The sequence below is a fragment of the Oncorhynchus nerka genome, linkage group LG17 (genome assembly GCF_034236695.1).
Source record: "Oncorhynchus nerka isolate Pitt River linkage group LG17, Oner_Uvic_2.0, whole genome shotgun sequence".
NCBI classification, from domain to species: Eukaryota; Metazoa; Chordata; class Actinopteri; order Salmoniformes; family Salmonidae; genus Oncorhynchus; species Oncorhynchus nerka.
The window spans coordinates 38,938,375-38,956,872 of record NC_088412.1 but is presented as its reverse complement, the minus strand read 5'-3'; the positions used below and the strand labels follow the sequence as shown (position 1 = coordinate 38,956,872).

General features: G+C 43.9%; 1 protein-coding gene across 1 annotated transcript in view; it reads right to left on the bottom strand.

Annotated features, from left to right (window-relative positions):
* Window positions 1-18,498, bottom strand: part of ptprfa (protein tyrosine phosphatase receptor type Fa) — a 441,814-nt gene that overhangs the window by 76,168 nt on the left and 347,148 nt on the right. The window contains 1 exon segment of the mRNA XM_029686556.2: window positions 14,912-15,105. Within this exon segment, the coding sequence (XP_029542416.2) occupies window positions 14,912-15,105 (194 nt within the window).

Sequence of the window (18,498 nt, the reverse complement as noted above, 5' to 3'; positions counted from 1 at the left end):
CACAAAGTGTGCTTTCGCCGTAAAGGATTTTTGAAATCTGACTCTGCATTAAGGAGAAGTTTATCTATAATTCCATGCTTAACACTTGTATCGTTTATCAATGTTTATGATGAGTATTTCTGTTATTTGATGTGGCTCTCTGCACTTTCACCGGGTGTTTGTTTGAGACAATGCATGTATTGTGTAACATGAAGTCCTATGAGTGCCATCTGATGAAGATCATCAAAGGTTAGTGATTAATTTTATCTCTATAACTGCTTTTTGTGACTCCTCTCTTTAGCTGGAAAAATGGCTGTGTTTTTCTGTGACTATGTACTGACCTAACATAATCGTTTGGTGTGCTTTTGCAGTAAAGCCTTTTTGAAATTGGACACTGTGGTTGGATTTACAAGAAGTTTATCTTTAAAATGGTGGATAATACTTGTATGTTTGAGGAATGTTAATTATGTGATTTCTGTTGTTTTGAATTTGGCGCCCTGCAATTTCACTGGCTGTTGTCGAGGTGGGAGAGGTTAATGACTCCGACCTAAGTGTATGTAAACTTCCAACTTCAACTGTACATAAGGTCACTTAGAAATGTCCTTGTTTTTGCACCTTGTGTTGGCTAATCTAAGTTTAACATTTCATAAGGCTAATTGATCATTAGAAAACCATTTTGCAATTGTGTTAGCACAGCTGAAAACTGTTGTCCTGATTAAAGAAGCAATAAAACTGCCCTTCTTTAAACTAGTTGAGTATCTGGAGCATCAGCATTTGTGGTTTCAGATTACTCAGATGACTTTCTTCTGAAACTCGTCAGTCAGAGTTGTATGAGATCTTCAGTTTCTAGGCAATTTCTCACATGGAATAGCCTTCATTTCTCAAAACAAGAATAGGCTGACGAGTTTCAGAAGAAAGTTCTGAACGCTTAGGACATACAGTATAGGTGTTCACAAATGAACAGGACATTTGATTGAAAGTAGTGGGAGACACATTACTAGGTCTGGCCAGAAAATTACACACAAATAAGCTATATTGACACCTTTTTTTATTGGGAACCAAAACAAAATAAGATTTACAGCAGTAATGCCTCAGAGACGAGAGGTGCTGCTGGTTCTCACGCAACATGACGACACTACTGAACCATGGAGAGAGTGCTGCCAAGACACACACACCTGTGCGCAAGTATTCACACACGCACACACACCTCCCCCACACACACAAAAATCAACCTGCAACAAAACATGCTGGGAAATATGATAATGAGGCACCACCCACATCTTTTTCACTCAGAGAGTTACTCACACAGTCGAGTAACAATAACCCCACAAGATTTAAAATATTTATTGAATCAAATGTCCTGTTTCGTTGTGCTGAAATGTAGGTAAGGTGACCGACATTCCGAACACTAATCTGAGTAATAGGCATAGAAAGTTACATCAAAGACTAAATGCACTCTAAAAAGGACGACGGGAAAGTAAACACTAGTGTTTAAATCTGAACACTTAGGCTATACAGTATAGGTGTTCTCCTGGTTGGAAACTGACTGGAAAAAGCTGACTATCATCTTTTAATCTTGCATTCTAAACGCCTGTGTTTAAGATGAGAACACCTATCGGCACGTCAAAATTTATAATATTTCAGTTTTAAACACTGACATTTGGGTTATAAACGTGTCACATGTTTTATGTTTTTACAGTGTACTTACAGTTACACGACTATCAGGCCTAATGAACAACTATACTGCTGAGTTGGTGTTCACACGGGAGCTCTGAACAGTCACTTTGGTGTTCTATTCATTTTTAGTAACTGCCTGAGAATAGCTCTATGATGACAAAGTGGCGAACATAAAGGGTGTGTTCGTAAATTCAATCTGGAGTGCCAGAGTGTGCTCAGAGTGCGCTCTGGGCGTTCGTAAATTCAAAGCTTTGTCAAGTTGTCCATTTGTAAATTCAGAGTGTTTCGCTCTCGGAGAGTTCAGAGCGCACCCTGGACACTCTGGAGAGGAATCGGCTTGATCTGAGTGTTCTGACCTCACAACGGAAGTCCAGCACCCAAGCTAACTGGCTAACATAGCTACTTCCAGACACAAATAAGAGAACAACTCACTCTGACCATTTCACTCACCCTAGCAGAGCTGGTTAGGCTGTTTTCATGCTATCCAGAGGGTTGGTGACTGTGCTGCTGGCAACAATTTAATGACGTTTTTTACTGATGTTTACTGACACCAGCCATATTCATCAGATTTTGAGCGTTCGTAAATTCATCAGTTGTTTTTGGCTCTGGCACACTCATTCGAGAGTGCTCAGAAATCAGAGTAGATAGCCAGAGTGAATTTACGAACGCACCCAAAGTAAGATACATTCTAATCTCGAATGCGTCGAATCTCCACAGCCTAATACAGTATCTTCAATTCTGAAGCTACAATGACGTAATGAGTGATGCATCAATGTTCCATTAGCGGCCCATTATTGACACACATCTCCCATATAAGTGTGATGGGTTCTGGGAAACTGAAGATGCGTTCATTTGGAGCTGTGGTTGTGGTTCCATAAGTAGCCACAGAAGAGAGGCCAAGAGAATGCAGGAAGCCCGAGCTCCTGCTCCTAAAAACGCTGTGCTTAGTCTGCAGACTCTGAACTGACAATCTGGAGTTGTCACTACCTGTTCGGCATTAGGAACAGATGCTCCAGTCAGTCTGATACCTTTTTCTTTCCCCTCGCAGACAATGTAAAAAGCTCCGGAGCAGACATTTCCAGTCCCAGGGGGAGTTTCTGTGCTGTTTGAGCTGGATTTCCCATTGACACTGTAAGGTGAGTCAGGGACCTCTGTCTCTACTAGGACGGTATCAGAATATGAAGTGAGATACGCACGCACAGGAGCACGCACATATGCCGGAGCACGCACGCACGCACAGAAACACACACACACTCTCTCTCAATTTGCCGACAACAACAATACATAACATAAGAAAAACAAACAAACACACCATAACAGTGTGCATCACTGAGCCATGTGCAACTTCCATTACAGCATAGAAACATACAGGAAAAGGGATTCGCAGGACAGTCAATTTGCGGGAGACATAGTGTACTCAACAACACAACATAACATAAAGTTCAGCAGCCCTCACAGTCCCAGTGGCCACCACAACTGTAAATCCACTTCTTACTAAAAGCAAAATGTGGTTGAGGTGATTCAAGTGTGGCAGCGAAGAGCTCTGGACTCAGGAGCCTCTGTTAGCTAAAGTTGTGTTTCTGTTTTCTGTTTGACAGAGTACAGCAAGGTTCAGGACTATTATAACACAACACGCAGGTCTGTTTGTATGTGTGTGTGTGTGTGTGTGCATGCGTGTGTGTACCTGTTTGCACAACCATACCTTACCTGGCAGGTAGACAGAGAGCTAGACAGGTATTAATCTGACTGGGGAAAGTAGTGGGAGACACATTACTCGGTCTGGACAGAAAATTACACACAAATAAAACACCTTTTTTTTTCTTGGGAACCAAAACAAAAGAAGATTTACAGCAGTAATGCCTCAGAGACGAGAGGTGCTGCTGGTTCTCACGCAACACAACGACACTACTGAGCCATGGAGAGAGTGCTGCCAAGACACACACACCTCTGCGCAAGTATTCACACACGCGCACACCTCCCCCCACACACAAGCCGGTATGCACACACACACACACACACACTCACCATGTACAAAGTGTGTGAGTGCACATGTGTGTGAGTGCACATTAAGCAGTGTGCATCATGTCTTCAGCAGCACTTTCTCACCAGCCGCAGAAACAAATAAAGAGAACACAGGGCCATCTGGGACACAGACTAGAGCTCACAGTTCTGCCTCAGTACCCCCGGGGCTCCATGCCTCCCAACCAGAATCCTCACACATTCCCCCAACACTCCCAACACACTCCCCTACCTACACCCTCGACACTTGCCCACTCCGAGCCCTACACCGACACACTCCCAGCACCACCAGCCAATCTCACACAACACACTTGGTAAGTAAGGAGTCCAAGCTGATTGGGAGGAAAGGAGAGGGGGGGGGGGTCTACATGAGAACTTCACAACAGGAGATGAAAAGTTCAGTTGAACTCTGGACAGGGACCTGCTGTGAGAAGGTTGCTGACGGAATGTAAAGGTGGAGAGTAAAGGTGGAGAAGCATGACTATCTATGTGTATATGAAGGTCTAGATAGAAAGAGGATGCAGAGAGATAGATAGTGAAAATAGAGAGTGGAAATAAGGGGTGAAAATGGCCTAGGGAAAAAAAAGGTATGGAGAATGGAGCGGAGGGAATTGGACTAGGCTATGGCATTGTAAATATGCTCCGTTAAGGTCACGTGTAGGTTATGCCTCTAATATCACAGTATTACATGGCGTTTTCAGGAAGAAGAGCAACTCCATACAGTTATATAAAGGACATAACAGGGTGGAAATGGTCAATTTCATGCCGTTTCACAAGACTTACCGCTACCACAGACGGTATGTCTTGAGTCTGGCAAGAGATACTTCCCTGTCTATCTCTTTCAATTCTACAGCTAACTGCTCCTAGTCTAACTGCTTGAGGGAAAGGGAAGGAGAGAGTGTTAGTCCCCTGATAGACAGTGAGATGGAGAGAGAGGAATTGGGATAGAGATGGAGAACAGAGAGCACTCCCAACGGCCCTCACTGACAGCACCGCACCCAGCACACACTACACATGTCTCCTACTCACATAGTCCGTCGAATCCTCAACGTTCCACTAATAATAGGGAGCAGAGAGAATGGAGGGAGAGAGGTCAAACACAGAACAGCACAGACAGAACAAAAAAATAAGTGATTTTTTTTTTTTTATCCGTAGTTAGGAAAAGGGCCATAGGCTAAACTACAGGCACTACAATAGTGGCATGCTCAATGTGTCTGTTTAGGTACTTAGTGACTGGTAGAGAGGGAGAAGAAGCTCGATGGGGGAGGGAAAGGGTTAACATGCAGTAATGAATACAGGTAGATGGGTGGAAGAAGGGTGGTTGCTCTCCACAGCGCCACCTAGTGAGCCATGTCCTGAGGGGGAATCTGTGTTGGTGGGAGTACCCTGCTGCTACACCTAATGTGTGGGTTCATCGATCAGGGTTAAAGGCAATTATCAAAACACAAGGTCAGTCTTCTGCTTTAGCCGAGAGAACACTGCCAACTTACCTGCAACGTTCCTCCAACCTCCTGCAAGCGTTTACTGTGTCTGAAAACACGTCAATGTGCATCCAACCCTTGAGAAAACGTAAAGGTTCCCAACAAATGCATAACTCTTAAAAAATGGCCTGGTTTTGAGACACAAATCAACTGCCTTGTTTTTCCATTGGTATAATTGAAGCCTTTTTTATATTTCAGGTAGCCAATATTAAAGAAGGTTGACATCAAAGCCAGGATGATACGATAAGAGATAAAACAAAAAGGAAGATTGGCAATAAAAATAAAACACGGCCTCTGAGCTGAGCACGCTGCTAATTCTTAAATAGGATATGGAAATAGAATGCATTCATTATTAGAGTCTAACTGGGTCTTCAAATGGCTGACTATAACAAGCTCTCTCAGAGAGAGAGAGAAAGAGAGAGAGAGAGAGAGAGAGAGAGAGAGGCTTCTAAGGATGCAACTCCCATGATATTACACTTCAGATCTCGAAAATACTGGCAGAGATGGTATGGGAACTAGAGGGAGATTACAAAGACAATAGAGCGAGTTAGAGGAGGAGATTTGTTGCGTTCTTTGTCTTATCTGTGCTTCTTCTTCCTGTTTATTCCTTTCATACTCAATACTCCACCGCACAACACAACATATACTCAACCTCTCAGCTTACTGCCTCATACATTACTACAGAAGACCATGCAGCTTCCAGAGGGGTGGCTTTAAATGCGGAAGACACATTTCAGTTGAATACATTCAGTTGGACAACTGACTAGGTATCCCCCTTTCCCAGTCATGTGTGTGCATGTGTGCATGAGTGGAAGAGTCTCACTGAGAGAGAGAGAGAGAGAGAGAGAGAGAGAGAGAGAGAGAGAGAGAGTAGAGAGCTCAAGATCCTCTCCTGTGCTGCTGTAATGTGTCTGTCATTGAGTTGAGATTACATTTCACCTTCAGAGGTTAGAGCCCTTTTGCTTATTCAGCAGCCAGTCTGGGGATTAAATTGTTCTCCTTCGCTGTGAGGTACCTGCACCATCTATTCCCTTCATTCACACTTCCCTTTCAAATAAAGCTGGACAGAGCCCCTTAAACTCTACATTCAGGCTCCAGCCCCCCAATAAGCTTGCCCTGTCCATCCCTAATCCCCATACTTCCCAAGCCAGACCTAGCCAGTAGAGGCTATTCATCCTCTAAGTAAAGGCAGTAATGGTTGATAGAGATTAAACTTAGTCTGTCTCTCTCTCTCTCACTCTCTCTCACTCTGCCTCTCTCTCTGACTCGCTCTCTCTCCCGCTCCAACTGAAACCCACGACACGTAGCAGGTGCCACAGCAGAATTGATTCAGAGACACATGGGATTTGTATTCCACTCCACGACCTTGCTGACTAAAGGAAAATAAAAGATAAAGGGGCACGGCGGCACGCTTCTTTTTTCTAGCTGCTTAGAAAAATGACCTTATCATAAACAAGAGCTGCAGGGCGGGTGTACTGCTGGGCCTGCAGGGCTGGGGACAGCGAGCTGAGAATCAGCTATATAGCCGGGTCCCCTATTGGAAGTGCACCTTGTGCACTAAATCACGGAAAGATGAATCATCATAGCACAGCAAACACTAGGCAGAATAAAAAATTGTCTGAGGAACTGTCTCTCTGTTTCCTAAAGTAACTGCTGTGTTCCTTCACTAGGAAGGATTCTGTCTGGAATTGTGTGTGTTCATATCTACCCGGAATCGTAATATCTCCCATTTATAACTTTTGATCATACACATACACTATTTCCTTCATAGCAGTCTCAGTTGCTTGGAAGAACAGTTATTGAATGGGATAGGCTTATTCCAGAAGCTGAAGTGACATTTAAAAAAACATCTTTGGCAACATCCTCAGATATAAGGCCACAGAATGTCTGTAGCTCTACTGTATGTGATGTGAAAAACTTCGGAGTTGAGAGTACTCCCGAAACAGAAATGACTTAGCCGGAGGCTATTCCGTCACACAACACAAATGTTTATCTCCAGAACCCATAAAAACACTTGACAACAAAGTCAATAACCCGAAGATGAGGGAAGGGAAAGGGTCAGGTAAAAGATTGACACATTGTCCTTACACAGTGAACCATGAGAAAAGAGAGTGCATTTCGCTTAAGTTGAGTGGAATTGAGTGGAAAAGCTCTTTGATAGAACATTTTGTGAGTATTGACTATAGTTTTTAAAGGAGGAGGTGGGGAGGTGAAGAGTGTAGGTGGGACAGAACTCTATATGACCCTGTAGCCTTGGAGTAGCTGCCAGTCACAGCAGCCTTCTGTGTGTGAGGTCACGGCTGTGTGACAGTGGTCCCTGAGGGCCAAACTGAACACGTCAAAGTCACTTTAGCCTGTTTGACCCTGTGTGAAATTAGTTAGTGAGCGGAACTGGAAGCCCTGACCGGTAAACAGACTACCACAGAGCGCTCCAACACTAATAGACCATGTGTTTGTGAGTGGATGTCTGACTGAGGAGGTGTTCTAAATGGCACGCTATCCTTTATATAGCGCACTACTTTTGACTAGGGCATAATAGGGCTCTGGTCAAACGTTGTAAACTATATAAGGAAAAGGGTGCTATTTGGGATGCATCCTCTGCCCGGGCACTGTTCATGCAGTATGTGTCACACAGTGCAGGTCAAAAGGTATTCCACTGCTTGAGCCACACACTCACTGACACTAGAAAGGTCAATGCTACTGGACTGCAGGACTCTGGACAACACTACAGCGATAATCTACTCTGCCCTGCTGCACAGTTCCATGAATAGGAAACTAGACCTTTCAAGTTGCTGTTAGCAGAGGTCCTCTAACTCCAAGGTCATGGGTTCAATTCCCGCAAGGATCGCATAAACTAAGTGGCATACAGTACCTTGTTCCTCTTGGAGTGACTATAAGTACTGTAAACCTATAAGGAGCCACTGGTCTGCCTGCGCTTTAGTTCTAAATAGTAATGCTACTGAACAATAAACTGAACAGTACTGGACCCAAAAACCAGATTGGAATTTTTCAATAATACAGTTGGCACTTACTTTTTTTTTTTTTGCTGTTTGAAAACCAATATCTCTTAAGAATGGGAGGTTGGAGATTGGCCAAAAATTGCAAAGAGCTGAAGAATCTAGATTACTTTTCTTCAGAAGGGGTTTCACAATGGCAGTTTTTAGTGCAGTGGGGAAAGTGGAATGATTACCAACAGCTTGTACTTCTTCTGATATGCAATTAAAAACTGTTTTGCAGAAGGTGGAGGGGATAGGATCGAGAAGGCAGGTAGAAAGGCTTAAGTTGTGATATCACTTTCTTGAGCATGTCTGTGTCAACCAGGGAAAATAAATCCATAGTGCCTTTTGTCTGGTAGACTGGGGCACAAATCATCAAACTTCTCATCGGGTTTCGCTTGACTGATACTCCGCCTGATGTTTGTTATCTTGTCTCTGAAATATGCTGCAAATGCCTCACATTTAGATGTGGAGGAAAGTTCACATAGGTTAGCTGAGGTAGGATTTATCAGGACACCAATGGTGGACAAGTGTCACGTCCTGACCTTTTTTATGTCGCTGTTTTAGTATGGTCAGGGCGTGAGTTGGGGTGGGCATTCTATGTTTGTTCTGTGTGTTATAGTTCTATGTGTTTGGCCTGGTATGGTTCCCAATCAGAGGCAGCTGTCAATCGTTGTCTCTGATTGAGAACCATACTTAGGTAGCCTGTTCCCACCTGGTGTTTGCGGGTAGTTGTTTTCTGTGCCTGTGTTTTCACCAAACCGAACTGTTTCGATTTTCATTTCTTTCCTTCACTTTGTTATTTTGTATTTTTCGTGTTCTGATATAATAAATTATCATGGACACTTTCAATGCTGCATTTTGGTCCGATCTTTCCTACTCCTCATCAGGCGAAGAAGAAGTTAGTTACAGATAAGAGCACTCACAAATTATTCTGATTATTAGTGATCAATTTAGGAAAATTTGCCCATCTGGCATTTCCAATTGCCAAGTTGCGCTCTCAGAATATAATAATGGACCTGCGACTTTGAAAGAAAAAGCCTCAGAGATGCTCTGTCAGGATGAATTATCTGGGCAGATGTTGCTAAAGGAGCCAATAATTCACAGACCGCAGCAACAGAGGGAAACTTTCAGAATAGCAACCCAGAGAAAAGCATTAGGGTGCAAAGATCTCTCTCAGAATGCCAAGTTGCTCTCTCAGAATATCATAATGGACCTGCAACTTTAAAAGAAAAAGCCTCAGAGATGCTCTGTCAGGATGAATTATCTGGGCAGATGTTGCTAAAGGATCCAATAATTCACAGAACGCAGGAACAGAGAGAAACCTTCCGCACAGCAACAAAGAGACAAGCATTAGGGTGCAAAGGTCTACCAGAATGTGTTGTACTTTTCTTTATTTCATCATTCCTCTGACACCGAATAAAAATAAATATATGTGATAACAGCTATAGGATAACAAATCCTTTCTATTTTATAACAGAAACAACAGTAGACAGTAGACTGTTTAGTGCCTGCTTTTTCCAACTTAGAACTAAAGACCTCAGCTGAAAACATCATTTTATAACATCACTTATAACACAGTTAGTGCAGCACCCACACTGACACAACATCGTCTCATTATAAAATTGCTATATCTATAGTTGATAATACAATTTTCCTGTGTGCAATGTATCTCATCATTTCCTGTGATCAAATTACTTTCTTCCTGGCACTTGGCTGTGACAGCTCTCGCACTCTCTCGCACTCTCTCACACTCTTTCGCTCTCTCTCTTTCTCTCTCGCTCTCTCTCTCTCACTCTCTCTCTCTCTCGCTCCCTCTCCATCTGTCCCTCTCTCTTTTAATGAAGTGTGTCCCATTGCCTGTCCTTTAGAAAGCGTAGCGACTACAATCCTTTTCGGAACATTTAGTTTTGTTGGCGGTTGGTCGTTCAGTGAGCTTTCAAACATCTCTGTGGTCATGCACGGCAGTAGGCGGTATATGTACTGCTGCGGTTAGTTTCACACACAGATGCCTGCCTGAAACATATTGAAGCATGCCTGGCAGCTCTCCTTGAACATGACTAAGGAAATACCTCGTACACAACTGGGACCTTCAAGTGGTAGCTATTTGTCAAAGAGAATGTGTGTACTGCCATTTGTGAAGTTACACCACACACTGTAAAGGCAACCAGAAAGAGAGAAGGGCTCTTCTCTCCTCTTTTCTCTCCTCTTTTCTCTGTGCAGTAAATATATGCCAGAGTGTGGGCTTCAAGCACCAATGCTGCCCTTGTTTATAGGTAATCACCCCTTACCACCCACACACAACGACACTCTCCCTCCCTCTCTTTTTCTCTCCTATCTTTCTCTCTCTCTTTTTCCTCCGCTCTCTCTTCGATTATCTCCCTCCTCTCTCTCTCTCTCTTTCTCTCTCCATCTCCTTCTCCCCCTTGCCTCTCTTAGTGACCAGTCTCTGCTGAAGCATCCGTTTTTTTCCCGAGCTCCAGGAGACACAGATTAGCGTTTGATAGATTAGGACCGTCTTATCTGATCAGACAAGCCTTCCGCTTCACAGCCATCAAGCCTTCCGTTCCAGGTGTCCAAAAATAGGCCTGACTTCAAACCTCAAAACAACCAGCGTGTAGAAAAACAACACTCTGTTTGTTCACGAGCAGAGAGAGAGAGAGAGAGAGAGAGAGAGAGAGAGAGAGGGAAAGATACAGGAGAGAGTCAGGTATAAACAAAAACGGTATAAGCGTCGTAAAGCACAGGGCAGGGAGTTGGCAGGCAATTAAGCCTTTATGTTCCTCAGTGTCTCTAACCCCCACGGCCAATAATTTGATATGGTGGAATTTACTCTGTCATTAAGGGTTTTGTCATAAGCGTGACGAAGAGAGCAGTAGTCCAAGCTTGATTGCTGTTCTATAGAGACCATCCACAGCCACAGTAAAATGGCGAAGGGATTTTAAACGCTTCCTTCAACTGATAAACAACACACTACTAGGCCTACACTCCAAAAGGGTTCTTTGGCTGTCCCCATGGGAGAACCCTTTTTGGTTCCAGGTACATTTACATTTACATTTAAGTCATTTAGCAGACGCTCTTATCCAGAGCGACTTACAAATTGGGTAGAACCCTTTTCGGTTTCCGAACCAAAAAGGTTTCTTCAAAGGGTTATCTTATAGAGACAGTAAAATAACCCTTTTAGGTTCAAGACAGTGAGAGTGTAGAGTGATGACAGCTTATAGTCTAGCTAATGTGTTAGTTTCTCTATCACTAAAATTCTGTTCTCTCTCTCTCTCTATGCCCTTGGTTGGTAGGTCTATAGTGATCACAGCTTCTAGTCTTGCTAATATGTTTTTCTGCAATGAGCTTCTCTCTGTCCTTGGGCGTGTAACACTGTATAAGCAACCGAGGGGAATGGTTATGGCCTCTTTCGAACAGATCTAGTCCCCAGACTTCATCAGTAGCAGTGGCCAGAGAGCCTGTTTTTCATGGAGCTGACAAGGACGCAGGCACCATAAATATGGACACAGCACAGCCAGCCGCCATGGTATGAGGAGCTCTCCACTGGCATAAAGATCTGAGCCTGGCAAAACAGCCCACTTAAAGTGATTCAGCACCGCACCAGGGACGGAATCAATCCATCACATAAAATCGTGTGATGTGTATACGACAGACCGAGAGAGATCCAACAACACAGAGTGTGTGTGTGTGTGTGTGTGTGTGTGTGTGTGTGTGTGTGTGTGTGTGTGTGTGTGTGTGTGTGTGTGTGTGTGTGTGTGTGTGTGTGTGTGTGTGTGTGTGTGTGTGTGTGTGTGTGTTGTATATGACAGAGATCCAAACAACACACCGTGGAAAGATTCAGCCAAATAAGGCCACATGCATGGCAGAACAGATTCCAATGAAGAGGACTAAGGAAACTACTGCAGTATTCTAAAATGAAAACGCTCCACTGGCTTGGCAAGATACAATTAATAAGATACATTACAGATAAAAACAGACAAAACTCTATGAATGAAGGTAGTAGGAAAAAAATGTGTGTGTCTGTACCGTGGATGTTTGAGTATGTGTGTGTGTCTGTGTGTGTGTGTGTGTGTGTGTGTGTGTATTGCTCCACACTGTACGTGTAGATGTGGCATGTCTGGTGGGGTAAGGGTGCGTGTAGTGCTGTGTGTAAGTTGACAATGCAAATAATTAGGAATTTCCTTCACATGAATGTTTCTTGTAAAAACAAGAAATTATGCAGTTGTAACGAGTGCGCTGAGAGTCGGTAAGCAAGTTCAGGGAGTGAGTGTTTTAATAAAATAAAACGGAACATAATACAAAACAGAAACACTAACAGCACCCAGACGAGAAACAGAAACAATGACGCCTGGGGAAAGAACCAAAGGGAGTGACATATATAGGGCAGGTAATCAAGGAGGTGATGGAGTCCAGGTGAGTGTCATAATGCGCTGATGCACGTAACGATGGTGACAGGTGTGCGCCATAACGAGCAGCCTGGTGACCTAGAGGCCGGAGAGGGAGCACAGTAAGTCTTACTGCCACAGTAAGTGGCAGCAGTAAGTCTTTCCTTATCTCTTAGCCCTCGAGAGACTGGCATGCATTGTAATGATATTAGCCCTCTGAATACAATGAAGTGCAAAACCTGCCTCTCAGTTCTTGGCCAGCTGAAGCTTAACTAAGTCCTTCTTTGCAGCACTTGGCCATATGACTGGACAATAACCAAGATAAGATAAAACTAGAGCCTGCTAGACTTTCTTTGTAGAGTGTGGGGGGGACAAACAAATATAAAAAAAATATGAGCCTTCAAGCCCTTTAAGGGCAACCGGCCGTGATTGGGAGTCCCATAGGGCGGCACACAATTGGCCTATCGTCGTCCGGGTTAGGGCAGGGTTTGGACGGGTTAGGCCGTCATTGTAAATAAGAATGAGTTCTTTACTGGCTTGCCTAGTTAAATAAAGGTTAAATATAAAAAAGCACATTCACTCACAGGGTGAGATGTATGTGTGTGTTTGTGTGGGTGTGCACATCCGTGTGTGCTTGCGTACATGCTTGTGTGCGTGCATGCATGTGTAAGTGCTCATGCGTGTGTGTGTGTTTTTTTATATGTGTATGTGTGTGTGTGCGTCATTGCCTGCATCTGGGTGTCACAAATGTGGTCGGGGGATGCAGAATAGCTGCTCCTTGCCCAGATAAGCCAGGAATGTACCTCATGAAGGAAATCAGAGGTGAAACTTATCTCTGGGAGAGAGAAAAAAAAACACAACGTGAAATGACATGAACGATAGGTCCTCACACCGTATGTCTACTTGACCTTTCAGCTTGGCCAAGAAGTGGTGCAGTGTGTGTGTGTGTGTGTGTGTGTGTGTGTGTGTGTGTGTGTGTGTGTGTGTGTGTGTGGCAAAGACGAGATGCAGCAGCCATCAAGGAACAGGGATTTAAGAAGCCGTCTTTGGGTGGCTGTCTGATAGCAAGGTCACGGGAAATGGTTGGTCACGGCAAAAACAGTTGGTTGGTGGAACCAGTCCGATCTCCCAATAGCTCCCATTTTGTTTCACTGTGAAGTAAAAGGAATTGTCAGGTCAACATGCTAGGGATGCGAGAGTTGATCAATTCTAATTAAGACATGTGTAAGGGTCAAAGGTCTCTGGTCAAACGTAAGTGCACTGTGTAGGGAATTGGGTAACATTTTGGTACAGCTTTACAGCTTTATGGAAAAATACATGCTAAGGTGTAAGGTTCAGAGACAAAATACATTCACAGCACGTCAATACAAATATCCGTGATGTGGATAATAGCTCTGCCTGAACGAACCGCTGTGACTCAGCATCAGAATCAGACATGGCAGTGAATTGTGAATTGTCTCATTGTACATCTCATCACACCTCTATACCTACCATGTCAGCTAGGCTTGTCTGCAGTTATCTGAGGAGAATGGCAAAGGGTGCTAGCACTGATAAGCTGGGAACTGGAGGAGGGCTTGACACCGTGTGCTTGACACTGTGTGCTTCAGAGAGAAGGAAGGCATGCTCTCACAAGCTCCTAATATGACTAGAGATCCTCTTATAAGCATTCCTAATACAACGAGAGAGAGAGAGAGAGGTGTGTGTATATGTGTGTGTGTGAGCAACCCTAATCAGGATTAAATCTATGCTTTTTCATATTCCTCATTTTCGAGTAATACTAAACCCAGCAACAATATGAAATACAATAATTTTCCTAGAATAACAAGGCAGTGAGTTGACATTCTCATCTACATAAAAGGCAGACCATCCCGCATTCATATCTACATAGAATATCACCCAATGCATTTTCATCATCAGCATAGCTAGAGACTGAACAGAGTTATCTTGGTATTTCCATCCCTGCCTTATTCCACTGAAGAGGAAATGGAAAAGGGGGATTTGTTCACTGTGTTTTTTAATACAGGTCCTTTTCAATCACGTTAAGAGGACTGACTAATTAACTAATCATAGTGATTACCTGACCACCATTCTCTGCCACTGACAGAGAGTAACGATCATTCCTTACTGAACAAAATCTCCCCCAGTTCTCCATTATGAGTGACTAAGAACTGTGTGAGGTGAATGGGAGGGCTCTTCGAGAGTTTGAGAGACCTGGATGGGTTCTTTGAGCGTTTTCTTGAGCCTTCCTGGAGTGTCAAATGGCCGGGCAAGCTCAGCACATCTTACGTATTCAAAGTTGTAGAAATATTTCAAATACCATTCGAAACCCAGGTCTGACTGGGACACTGTGGCACTGGCAGTGGGACAGTACCTGTGCCTCGGGTAGGGAGACGTCCATGATGTTGGGCTGGCCTCGTGGCGCTCCATTCTCCAGTCGTGAGAAGACCACCTGGTACCCCCTGATCTGCCCATGCTGTTTCACCTGGAGGGGGGGCTTCCACATCACCCTCAGGGCTGTAGAGTTCAGGGCATCAGCCTCCACCTTCCTGGGAGGGGCTCCGGGCACTGGGGGAAAAGGATAACAGGTAACAGAGGTTACATAACAATTGAGCGTACTGCAGGTAACAAGTTAAGCTTCAACTCTGACTGAGGGTTACAGCTAGGCTTAAACCTGTGTCCAAAATGGCACCGTATTTCAGATGTACCCAGAGAATAATTGAAGATGACCAAGCAAGCCTGTTTCAAACACTGTGCTCTGTAGCTAGCTAGATCTCTATCGGAATGGCATCAAAGCTTCATCAAAGAAACAGACCTATTGAGAAACATTGAAAGGTCTGTGGAGGTTCAAAGGTAATATGAAGGTAGCATAGTTCCCTTTGAAGGTTAGATAAATCAAAGCGTCTCGTGGTTTCTTGGGGGGGGACATCAGCGGCTGGGTTGAGTGGCCAGACTTACTGTTTCATGGCAGAGGAAGAGCAGAGCTGCTATTTAAACAGGCTAATTATGAGCTGGATGCACGATCAGCTACCCGGGGAGGTTTTAAATTAATACAACTATGACGTCAATAGAAAGGAGCGGAGATAGATTGGCTTGATAATGATAGTCAATAGGAAGCAGCGGAGAGTGAGGAGGAAAGGACAGGAAGCGGTAAAGGAAAAGGCCTGTATTAAGAGATGAGTACATAGATATAAGCAGACTGTTAGTGTAGTACTCTACACCAACGCAACACTACATATCCTAACGGAAAGGAAAAGCTCAGTATCTGCCAGTCAGCACTATGCACAGCAGTTCTGCTAATTGGAACCATTTAACCTCATAATACATCTGCAAGCTTCCAGAATCCTGCAGAATCCTGCCGCCTCGGCCGACCTTCAGAAGAACAAAAGTCAATATGGCTCTTGTATTAACAGATAAATACAAAGCCCAAGTCTACATCCCAAATTGCACCCTATTCCCTGTGCAGTGCACTACTTGTCAAAAGTAGTGCGCCGTGTAGGCAACAGGGTCCCATTTTTAGAACACATGTCATGCCTGTGTAAAATGGAAGAGGAACTGATGTAGAGAACCCCAGCACGTATACACAGACACGCTGTTGAAGTCTTTGAAGTTCGGTCTTCAAGGATTTCAATCCAGAGTACTGCTGGGTGTAAATTGTTCATCCTGTCTTCAGACTTGTCCAAAGGGTGCGTACACTGACAAAATTGCCGGGTTATTTGGATGACCCAACCGCTGGGGTTGTAGGCATTGGGTCACTTATCAAATCAAAATCAAATCAAATGTTATTTGTCACATGCGCTGAATACAACAGGTGTAGGCCTTACAGTGCAATGCTTACTTACAAGCCCTTAATTAACCAACAATGCAGTTTTAAGAAAATACCTAAAAATAAAGTATGAGATTAGAATAACAAATAATTAATTAAAGAGCAGTAGTAAATACCAATAGCGGGGCTATATACAGGGGGTATCAGTACAGAGTCAATGTGCAGAGGCACCAGTGTCGAGGTAATTGAGGTAATATGTTCATGTAGGTAGACTTATTAAAGTGACTACGCATAGATTATAACAACAGAGAGTAGCAGCAGCGTAGAAGGGGGCAATGCAAACAGTCTGGGTAGCCATTTGATTAGATGCTCAGGAGTCTTATGGCTTGGGGGTAGAAACTGTTTAGAAGCTTCTTCGATCTAGACTTGGCGCTCCGGTACCACTTGCCGTGCGGTAGCAGAGAGAACAGTCTATGACTAGAGTGGATGGAGTCTTTGACCATTTTTAGAGCCTTCCTCTGACGCCACCTGGTATAGAGGTCCTGGATGGCAGGAAGCTTGGCCCCGGTGATGTACTGGGCCGTGCGCACTACACTCTGTAGTGCCTTGCGGTCGGAGGTCGAGGAGTTGCCATACCAGGCCGTGATGCAACCCGTCAAGATGCTCGCGATGGTGCAGTTGTAAAACCTTTTGAGGATCTGAAGACCCATGTCAAATCTTTTCAGTCTCCTGAGGGGGAATAGGTTTTAGTTGGGTTGTTTTCTTTAAAAAGAGCAAGGTTGGGAAGTTGATGCTGGGTTATTGAGATATGACCCAGCCGGTCTGATGAGAAGACTGGAGGCGTGGCTTTTTAGGGGTGGGGCTTTCAGATAGTTATTTTTGGATACCGTGACAGTCAATGTAATTCCGGTTGATCTGTTCTGCTATGTAGTTATTACATATTGAGGTTGAACACTAACATTTTTGTAGCTTTGAGAAAGTGTACTAGTTTCTTAAGAGCCTTCGGGAAACCCAATGTTGGGATGATTACCACTTTGTTATAGTATGCAAATAACAATATTAATATTATATTTGAATATTTAAAGTGCAAGAATGTTAAAGAAAATGTTTCATTTGCAGTGTACGAACATAATTGATAAAGATGGATGGCCAAAAATAACTATCTGAAAGCCACATCCCCAATTAGCCACACCTCCTGAAAATAACCTAAGGATTTCATTAAAAGAAGACCCAGCTGCTGGGTCGATCCAAAATGAAAATGAATAAAACCCAACTCATGGTTAAATTAACCCATGTTTGGGTAATCCCAATATCCCAACATGTTGGGTTATTCATGCAACCCAACTGGCTGGGTCAAAATAACCCAGCGTGTGTTCTGTCAAATATTTACCCAGCGCTGGGTTTCCTAATAACCCAAATTGGGTTATTTTTTACCCATCATTCTTTTTAGAGAACAATAAACCCTATTGTTTTCAAACAACATACTGTCATCTCTCAGTGTTGGGGCTGCACAGGGATGTTGGACTCAAACTGAGGGCAGCTGTGATAGTTTGTCTCCATCTCTCTCCATCTATTGCTCCCTCTCTCTGCTACCCAGCTCTCTTTCTTTCTCAATCCTTCCCTGGCTGTCTGCTACTCATCAGAGAGACAGAGAGCTCCCACTCACTCCCATGGAGTCTCCATGGAAACCGAGGTGCAGAGACAGAGTAGGTTCATGCCATGTTCTCTTGTTTCTAGAATGTCCCCTCTACTCAGGTCCACATGAATGAAGTTGCTAATGCACTTTTTCCCAGAATCCCACTGCATGAATGCAATCAAGCACACATCATGTGCTTGTCAGCTCAGGGCAGAGGGAAAGTGATTCAGCAGGTAATTCAATAAAGATCTGGGACAGATTGGGAATGTATAGGCAAAGTCAGTTAGGGGGTCACTCATCCCACTGTAGCAGAGGAGATAGAGAGGAGAAGAGAGAAGGATCTGACGGTGGCCATGCTGTCAGTAAGTTTTCAGAACCCTTGACTTTTTCCAAATTTGGTTGTGTTCCAGCTTCACCTGGAATGCTTTTCCAACAGTCTTGAAGGAGTTCCCACATATGCTGAGCACTTGTTTTCCTTCACTCTGCGGTCCGACTCATCCCAAACTATCTCAATTGTGTTGAAGTCGGGTGATTCTTGAGGCCAGGTCATCTGATGCAG